Source organism: Agrilus planipennis, unplaced genomic scaffold, assembly GCF_000699045.2.
Source record: "Agrilus planipennis isolate EAB-ADULT unplaced genomic scaffold, Apla_2.0 scaffold36, whole genome shotgun sequence".
Taxonomy (NCBI): Eukaryota; Metazoa; Arthropoda; class Insecta; order Coleoptera; family Buprestidae; genus Agrilus; species Agrilus planipennis.
In genome coordinates, this window is record NW_020438956.1 from 1,351,405 (window position 1) to 1,362,095 (window position 10,691).

A 10,691-nucleotide genomic window follows, 5' to 3' on the forward strand; every position below is an offset into this window, starting at 1 on the left:
TCACAGTATAAGATAAAAAGATCTTTTAAGTTTAGGGTTACCTATTTTAATAAAAGTAGCATATTTATGTTTCAAAAAAAAAATCATAATACATTGTTAAAAATGACCATTTGAATAACCTATGCATCATATAAAAATATAAAACTAGAATGAGATTCGATTGAAGGTAATATTTAAAAAGTTTTATTAGATATATTTTATATTTGCACGTTAACCATATGTTAGCGTGAAACTTTAATTTTCTAGCACCCGGTCCTGTTTTGACCAACTGTTGATTGTATGTAGATCTCCCCTGGCCCCTTAAGTTCATTCATGCGGCATTCAGGTTTCTGCTAGTATAACCTACAATCCGTTTTCTTTCTCATCAAATTATTTTGTTTACATTAATTCAGTTTTTTGAGAATTTACAAATTTATAAATTACCCGTCAGTACTCGGTAAAGTCAAAGGAGTGATAAGGAATTACATAATACAGCAATTTTAATTTAAATGGTAAGGAACTTTTGAATCTTTAATCGGTTACGTTTCAAACAAGTCTGTTTTTTAACTACCATCCACAGGGCCATTTTACCTGTTTCATATACACAGACATACAATTAAAATTAAAGTTTCAATAAATATTTTCAGCGTTTGTAGTGAAAAAAGCATCTTTATCTATTTTTTTAATACGTACTGTGTGATAATTTACATGTCAGTTATTGGTAAACGTGCAACGACCGTTATAGTTGTAATTTTCAATTTTTTTAATTTAAAACTGATTATTTTGTCTGCAAATTATGTTTATTAAAAAAACGCATAGGGTAAAGGTATCAAAGGACGGCCTAAAAATATTTTTCCATTGTGCTTTAAAAAAATAATTATATACCTAGATAGGCGTTTGATTTTTTAAAAATAATGCGCTCATATGTACCTATTTCTAAAAAAATTAAAACATACCCCCAAAAATGTGTTCTTTATTCATTAATGGTAAAATAACTGTGACTTGACTACCCCATAAAATACTTTTCAATTTTAATATTTTTAATATGGTAGATTTTTAGAAAACATAATTTTTTTTTCAATTTAGGTCTTTGTAAAATAGGGTAACTTAAAGGACACAGTTTTGTTCAATATACACAGTTTGAAGTTTATAAATTGAAACCAGAGTTTGAGGAAAATAATAACTTCATAAAGTAGATCTTTAATTTTTAAATATCTCATGGATTTAAAGATTTACTATGGTCTCGGTCTTTGGCTCAATTTCACACTAGAGTACGCTCATTTCCTCTGTACCGTGTATTTTAATGTAAATTTGAAATACTCTGATTTGCTGTTAGTTTTATAAAGTCTTCCCAAGCATAAATACGGTTATTACCACGGAATCTTCTTTTAATTACAACTTTAGTTTAAGAAAAAAAAAACAATTCGTAATATTACAAAAACTATAATTTACTACCGCGTAATGCCCAGTAGAACTAATTAAAAAAAATTTAATTATCTCCATTTTAAAATTTGAAATAAAAATGAGGTTTTATCTACATTACTCTATTCTTTTCAAGATTCTTGAATTTTTTCCAAATCTTTGTTTTGTACATATATGTATTTTCATATTTTAATCAACACATTTTTTGTAAATTGATAGTCTTAGGTAGTGCTTTTATATGTTTTGGATATAGATACATTCATACATAAATACTTATTATTTAATTGAAGCTTACAATTTTATGTGTTTTATGAACTATGTTAATTTAATTTTAATTAGCAGATTATCTTATTTGTTTAATATTATCAATTTATTATATGAAATACTTTTTTTAGTTCACGAGCAACAATATCATCAATTAAAATCATAACACCATTGTTTTAAAATATTTTCAATTTTGTAATGTATCAAAAATGTGTTTTTTTTTAAACTAGTAAAATGATTGTTAACTTTTTTGTTTACTTTTTACATGTGTATGATATGATTAAAAACATTTTTGATTACCATTCAGTCAAATTGCAGGATTAGTTAAAGATTATTATTTTTTTTACACATTTTTACATGTCGATAATGCATAGAAAATTACAATATAGTCAAATGCGATCTCATTATGGGGGTGCAAGTATATGAATCAAATGAGAAACAGTAATTACAAAAATGTTGCGTTATTACAAAAATCCTGGATATTAGTAAGGATTTTCCATTCTCTAATACGTACTTTATCAAATTTAATATCGTGTTTTTTGCTTGGAAATGCAAAAAAACAGAAAATTGCTCTTTATTGCTTATATTATCAGAATGGTTAAAGTAGGAAATTAATTGTTAATTAAACTGTTAATTAAAAAATTGTACAACCGCTGAAAATTATAACTCTATTATTCCCTTTTCTCATGCTGAAATTACACACGTTTGACTTATTTATCTCACGGAAATTATTTATTGCTAATAAATCATTTGTCCTGCAAAATAAAAGCAGTTTTGACTTTATAGAGTGCGTCTATGTATAATATATTACGTCGTATTAAGAGTAGTCAAGGAGGGTGAACGTGAGTCGTAACTAACTTTGTATGCTACATAACATACGTTTCAGTTTATTTGCTCATAAAGTAGTACGAATGTACACTTTACTACCGAGCTAAATGGCCTAGAGGTTTAGTCTATTGCTTAGCATTCGGGAAGTCACTGGTTTGATTTCGGGTCTATCTGCTCTGATCCAAGTTCCTATGTGGTTTCTTTGAGTCACTTAGGAAAATGCAGGGGCAACAGTAATATTCTACAAATAGTTAGTCTTCGTACTTCTTATGTCTTCATTTCATCCGTCTCATCTTACTCACCCCAACTGCCGCACACCCATTCCCACGATTCCTGAAAGCAGGCTGAAGAGAACCTTCCGCCCTATTCTCCGGCTAAGTCCGGAGAGATTGCCCGTCCACCAGCATTAGCAGTTGGTGTGAATAAAGTACATTTTTATCAATTTATTTCACCATATCACTATACATACAATGAAATGTTCCACGTAGGATTATAAAGGAAATTGGTGCAGTTAAGATAGACGTGGCTGTGGCGAAATGCTCATCGAGGAATTCTTAAGTTAAAATAAGTTATGAACACTGTAGTTAAAATGTAAGTGTAACCATCAACAACAGTTAGCCATCCTTCCAAATTTGGATGGGTAACAGTAGTCTTTCAATGGTAAGGTTATCTGCTATCCACAACAGTGAACGTTATCTACCCTCTATAAAGAGGACATAACGCTTATGTGCAGTTTATACAACATGTTTGAACTTAACTTATGTTTCTTAAACACCATATATGTTTTATAAATAAAAAGTCGAATTAAGCTTTTGTAGTCCATTTAAATGAATCAACTGTAATTCTAATTTAGATTTCATATTATTTTTTCGCATTTTTCTAAAACTAGAACATCCCATATGCCTAACTATTTGTGTACAGTAATTTAATCTAAATCAACCTCTTCTCCTTTTTATTCCTGTTCTTTCTTCTTCCTTTTCCTTATTGACTTCCACAGAGCCCTTTGTTTTCCTATTCTTTCTAATAGCCCGCCATTGATAATAACCTTTTCTATCTACGGTATCTTCATCATCAGCCAGTAACTTCACATCTCACTTAGACTTAAGGATGTTTGGGAGGTACAATCAGAGACAAGAGCACATAAAATTAGAAATTCGTGATTAATTAGGTTTTACAGCATATCATGAGGCAAATAAATATTATCTATACTAAAAAAAAAGTATACGTTTGAGAGAAAATTTGGAATTTGACCAAAAACGTTGAATAAAATAAGAAATAACGAATAATATGGAAAATTTTTAACTGACTTTTGGCAGTGAATATGCCTTGATTTCAACTTCGAAACAAAAAAATATTTAGTTTCAATCTCTATTAATAATGAGCGTAAAACTTTTTAATATGTTTAAATAATAATTAAAACTTTAAAATTGCATTTATTTCAGACAATTATAAATATTATCATTATATTATCAAGTAAAAACGAGATTTTCAGCTAATTTTTCATTTTTTCCTCGATAACCATATAGTGAATTTGAATAACCTTACACTAAAGTGATTTTCCAGAGTTCAAGTTACTTATTATAAAAGTTTGAAATTTCTAGTAGCTTAATCTGTTCGGTTAAGGAATCTTCATAAAATGACGTGTAAAATTACAATTTTTGAAAATTTCAATAAATTTTTACAAAATTTTTAGAATTGAATGAGGAACGTTCTTCCAAATTTTTATTTGTCTCGTAACATTCTGACATACCTCCCAAATATCCTTAAGAAACTCGCTACTTTTAAACCATCAATGTATAGCCCAAACCCCGGAATCTAACGACTTAAAATTTTGCACGAAGTTTACTTATAAAACATAGATGAGTACTATTAAAGGACTTTCGAAAATTCAACCCCAAAAAGGGTGAAAAGGATGTTTAATATATCGGCTAAGGCTCTGAGCTCAGGAAGTTTGAAATTTTGCACAAAGGTTTTTTATATAACAGTATCATCTATTATAAATTGAGTTCTCAAAATATCACCCCTGAAGGTGTAAATTTGCGATTCGCGATATAATCCAATTCCACATATATAAATGTCTGTGTTTATGAAATTTCAATAAAATCTGCACCAAAGGAAGCATTCGGTATGCTTGAAACTATAATGTTTTTATTATTTATCAGTAAGCATAAATTTCAATTTCAAGTATTCACAATTTCCACGATTAAGGAAAACAATGTACTTTAAGTATCTCAGTATCTACGTTTAATACCGGTAACAGATACGTTGAATTATTTATATTAAATTTGGTAATTATTTTACAGCAATGTTGATAAAACTTGCATCTTGTATTTATCGATATTATAGAGGTTCGGTTTTTGCTGTAAATTTTATTCATGGATGGGTATTTGAACTGTATTCGAAACTATTTTCTTAGAACATGATTTAAACCTTGCCGGAACTATAAGTTCAAGTTCGCTATTGTACGTGATTATTACATTGAGGTCATACGTTTGTATTTAACCGCTAAATAGTTTTGTCATTGGCCTTGAGTATAGCTGACCATAGAAACTTGCTGTAAGCAATTATCCTTACAAGTAAATGCCTTTTTTATATTTCTAGAGACATTTCAGTGTGTAGGAGTGGACTTTAAAAATATGTCATATGAACGAACTTCCGAAAATGTTCAAACCAAGAACATATACGAAGAAATTGATGTTATTGGTAAAGGTAAATATTACATATAATGATATTATTCCTAGTATAAGTACTCTTTGTTTTATTTAACATTCCTTTTAAGGACCTTTAATCAAATAAGGTAAATGTTATATGTTAGCTTCTGGGAATATTACGAAACGTAGGTGGGGGGAGTGGCTGTCATGTAAAATGTCACTGTACGTTATAGGGGGATCAAGCAACCTGTTACGTAACACGTAACATTGAGTGAGGAAGGGTGAGGAGTGGGGGGTAGAGAAAAACTGTACTTAACGTTATAAGGGGAAAGAAAATCAAAACTCCTCAAAACGGCATCACGTATTACTTAAATGGATCTTTTATTTTTGTTTTTACTAACTTGTAACAGTAATCACAAGATGGTGTTTTATGGTTTGTTTGAAAACAAGCGGAAAAAATACGGAATTTTTTTAGATACTTTAACTTACCGATAACTATCAAATATAAAAAGTGTGTTTGATGATGTAGCTACTTATCAGAGATGTGCAAAATGGTTTTTTAAAGGTATTTAAATACAAAATGCAAATACTTTTTTGATTTGTTATTTCAAATGTAAAATACATGATAGATTTCACTTTCGTATTTTAAATGCTAAATGCAAAATACGTATTTTCAAAATCCTTTTTTGTAGTACCTTTTTAATTTTCTACATTCACTTAAGTTTAATACGTTTTTTAAGAATTTAAATACTGGAGTGTTTCTAGACTAATAGTGATGTTTGCATTATATCACCAGCTGCGAAGGTTTAGATGATTGAGTTGATTCATATTTTTCTGTTTGAAGTGATTGAGATATAGTTTTTCTTTCCTTATGTTATAGTTTCTTCAGTTCAGCAGCAAATAATTCTTCTATATGCTTCCTCATTTGCTTTGTCACCCGTTTTAATTGGTAAAAAGATACTGATGTCAAAATAGTTTGTTTAGCGTGACAGATCAAAACCAAAATAGGGTTGCAAATAATTTTATTGATGTAAAATCAACATCAATCATTTTATATCAAAACATCTGCAACCCCATTTTGTTTCCGATCTTTTACACATTGTAATAAGAGAGCGAAATGGAATTCATAGTTTGTTTAGCTTTGGGTTCATCAAGTGAAGTTTTCCGAATCGTTTTCTAAGAATTTTGGATTATAGGCATTATTATGTAATTTTCAGTTTTACACAGGTGACGTATATCAATTCGATATTGTGTTGTGGGATGTTTCGTAGTAATTCATAAAATTTCGTAGTTTCTTGCTAAGGGTACGATAAGTGGTGATTTGGCTGGTGCTGATATCAATTTTGAATTTCAAAATTCCATGGACTATGATATTGAACCCGGAAAACAATATCGATTCAATATTTTAGATTATCCATGTCCAAGGAGTTTAGAATTTTTTGTGTCGTCTTCAGTTAAACAATTAGAAGACATTCATGGAATGTCTCTTTGTCCCCTTTTTAAGCTTCTAATACCTTTAGTAGCCAATGTGAGCAACTTTCATTCATCATTTTATATCATTAGATCGGTGATATTAGCAAAACATTTACATTTTACAAAGAGAAAATACTTTTGGAAAAGTATTTTAAATAAAATACAAAATGATTTTCTCACAAAAGCATTTAAATAGGTATTTTTATATTTTGTATTTAATTTTAAATGCAAGCATTTCAAATAAATCACATCTCTGGTACTTGTAGGAGGCACTTTATGCTACTTCTTTTTGATATACTGTCATATTGTATAATTATAGTTAATTTAGTAAAACAATCTATGAATTGTTTACTAATCTTTATAGGAGCATATGGAATGGTGTATAAGGCCAGAAACAGGTCGAATAATACGATAGTTGCCTTAAAAAAAGTAAAGGTACCTTTATCAGAAGAAGGTATCCCCATGAGTGCCTTAAGAGAAATTGGACTTCTCAAACAACTCGATACATATGAACACCCCAATATTGTTAGGCTTTTGGACATTTGCCATGGACAAAGATTTGAGAAGGAGTTGGTGATGTTTCTTGTTTTTGAACATGTTGACCAAGACTTAGCGTCATACATAGAAAAGCAAGCGCTTTCGTTTTGTGGAGGAATAAATACTAATAAAATTAGGGTAAAAAATTAATCTTAATTTGTTTATAATATTTCGAACTTGGCACTGTTAATTTGTTTATTTTAAAACCATCACAAGTAATAGCAAATACCTACTATTCAATCATTTTAAAATTTAAAATCCTTATACTCCCAAGATTATGTAGACTAAATTCAGAATGTAGATTAATTTGTTTTTTTTTATTTTAATTTTTAATTGATTTGTTAAGTTCGCAAAGCTCGGCTTTATTAGATTATCACTGTGCAATATGGTCTAGAGGTTTAGATCTTACCTTAACATTCGAAATGACAAAGGATCGATTCCTGATACGTCTGTGATTCCCTTGTATTATTTAAGCAAATGCTGAAATCCTCTCGTTTCATTCCCTAATCTTTTATCTTCATTTCGTCTGTCTCGTCTGCTTCTCCCCAACCACCACCACCACCACCCAGCCATTCCGACTGTTAGTAGCTGGTGGGAATGAAACATAAATTTTTCATTTTTTAATGGACTATTTTTATTAAAATTATTTCTTATACATTTCAGAGTATGTCAAAAGAAATTCTTAGCGGCGTAGATTTTTTACATAGTCATAGGATAGTTCACAGAGACTTAAAACCCCAAAACATTCTAGTTACCCAATCAGGTAATATTAAATTGGCCGATTTCGGATTGGCCAAAACTTACGACTTTGAAATGAGACTGACATCTGTAGTAAGTGTGATAAACCCATTGAGTTTAGCAAATTCAAATAAATACTACTTCTTTTAGGTTGTAACGTTATGGTACAGATCACCTGAGATTCTTTTGGGACTTCCGTATGCCACTCCACTAGACATTTGGTCGGTTGGATGTATTACTGCAGAATTGTATTCACTTAAACCCTTATTCAGGGGAAGTTCAGAAGGGGATCAATTAAGTAAAATATTTCAGTAAGTAATAATCTTTCTATGAACTTAAGCAAAGTGGTTATAGGTATATAGTGTGTGTGTTTGGGCCCTAAAATATCGCAATACTTTTAGTCATGTAGATAGTGCTACAGTTAACATTTTTGGAGTTTTTGAGTTTTACTCGGTACTCGCGATATGCCCGTCTGGATGAATGTGAACTATTCCTATGGAGCGCGTTTTAGTCACACATGTGAGAGCTGTGTGCCCAATCGTCCTCCATTCTTTTATAGTGAATATATAATGTCAAGACCTTTAATTTGATATATGTGCGACCTACACAAGGCACAATTGCTTTTAAGTATATACTTAAATTTTTACATCTTATAATTTTTTGATTTTTTCCAGAATTTTAGGTAAGCCTTCAGAACAGGAATGGCCTAAAACTATTACTCCTATAAAGTACAATTCGTTTGAAGTTAGAAAAAAATTAAATTTGAGGACTTTAATTCCAAATATGTGTGATAATGCTTATGATCTTATAATGGTACGATAATGTACATGTGTTTTTATTTGATAATTATTTTCTATTTAAATTTTAAGAAAATGCTGTGCTTTAACCCTGATAAGCGAATAAGTGCCCAAGAAGCTCTGGAACATAACTATTTCAGAGAAGAACCGATTAATCCATGATAAAATTAAGTGCCTTATGTATAGTACAGTAGTTTTTTCCTTCTCAACTAAGCCAACCCATAAAATAGATAATATCTGCCAAACAGTACAAAATTAGCTTTATGAACTGAACCGAATAAAACGAATTTTTAACGAAATGAAATCCTAGATAATTAGGATTGTTGTTCAATACTACAAATTATATTTACATTTTTACAATATACATATTCTGCTTTTACAACGAAAATCGCTTTAGTTCGTAAGTTTTAAACTAAGTGCCACTAAAAATATCAAATTATAATTTCGATATTTTTTTAATTACCAATAAAGACAGTTTACAAAATAATCACTTGTGGAGAAGAGATTTATTTGCTATAGTCCATATCCCACGACTCTGACTTGAAATATGGTATTTACTTACTTATTTCTATTACTTTTATTTTTTGGTAAGTAACATAAGAAATACAAGAAAATTAAATTGAGATCTGTGGAACTGCACTAAATAAAACACTGGCAGACGAGTATTAGTTATAAATTAACTTAACTTGAATTCTACCTGGATTAACAGTAATGCACACAAAAGATATTTATTTTTCTGCACATTTATCGCACAATACTTTTCAACGTCAGTTTTATTGATGATATGTACCTACTGAGTATTTATTTTGAGTAATACACTTGAAGTTGATTTGAAACAATATTTACTTTTTATCATTTTTGATGCAGTTTTGATAATAATCAGTTCCTTAATAAAAACCTTTAGGAAAAAATAAGTATCAAAATGTAAATTTAGTTTATTCTTACTTAATTACTAGGCATACTATAAACCAGCTTCTACATCTTTCTCTTAAAAAAGCTTCATCGAAATCAATTCCGCCTTTTCGAAAATTACCCCATACAAATAAATAGACAATCTTCATATTGGCTGTTAAGCCTTATTTAAATCGGTTAAGCCGTTTTGAAAATTAGTCCGTACAGACATACAATTTTTCTTAAAGATCATTTGTACATATTTTATAACCGTATGGACCTATAAAATGGTACTAATTTCCATACTACTATAGGCAGACATATCAATTTTTTTTATTTGTATAATTATAATACAATAAAAGACACATTTTTACTAATTTATACTCACTGAAGTAAACGTCCTGATGAAATTTATTAACGATGGTTATTAACTTGTTAAAACAAAGTAAGATTTTTAGATGATTTGGTCATTTAGAAATTCGAAAAAGGTTGTTAAAGGCGTATGTTTGGAGTACGGCGTTGTACGAGTGAGAAACATGGACAGTGGGCGCGGCGGAAAAGAAAAGGTTAGAAGCCTTCGAAATGTGGTGTTATAGGCGGATGATGAGGATAACGTGGGTAGAAAAGGTTAGNTTTTACTAATTTATACTCACTGAAGTAAACGTCCTGATGAACTTTATTAACGGTGGGTATTAACTTGTTGAAACAAAGTAAGATTTTTAGATGATTTGGTCATTTAGCAATTCGAAAAAGGTTGTTAAAGGTGTATGTTTGGAGCATGGCGTTGTACGAGTGAGAAACATGGACAGTGGGCGCGGCGGAAAAGAAAAGGTTAGAAGCCTTCGAAATGTGGTGTTATAGGCAGATGATGAGAATAACGTGGGTAGAAAAGGTTAGAAATGAAGAGGTATTAGAAAGAATAGGAGAGCAGAGGACTCTATGGATGTTAATAAGAAATAGGCGAGATAGGTTAGTGGGACACCTTCTCAGGCATGAAGGTCTAGTCAGAGATATATTAGAGGCAGAAACAGGAGTTAGGAGGGGTAGAGGTAGACCTAGATTAGATTACTCTTCGCAAATAGTTAAGGATGTGGGCTGTTCTAGTTTTAGG

General features: G+C 30.2%; 1 protein-coding gene across 1 annotated transcript; it reads left to right on the plus strand.

Moving 5' to 3' along the window:
- Positions 1 to 313: 313 nt before the first annotated feature.
- LOC108738701 (cyclin-dependent kinase 6-like) lies at positions 314 to 9,163 on the plus strand. The gene is made up of 7 exons (XM_018472234.2): positions 314 to 491; positions 5,095 to 5,202; positions 6,982 to 7,292; positions 7,818 to 7,985; positions 8,043 to 8,203; positions 8,567 to 8,705; positions 8,762 to 9,163. Exons 2-7 carry the CDS (start codon positions 5,130 to 5,132, stop codon positions 8,849 to 8,851), a joined length of 942 nt encoding a protein of 313 aa, XP_018327736.1. The 5' UTR covers positions 314 to 491; positions 5,095 to 5,129; the 3' UTR covers positions 8,852 to 9,163.
- The last annotated feature ends 1,528 nt before the right edge of the window (positions 9,164 to 10,691 follow it).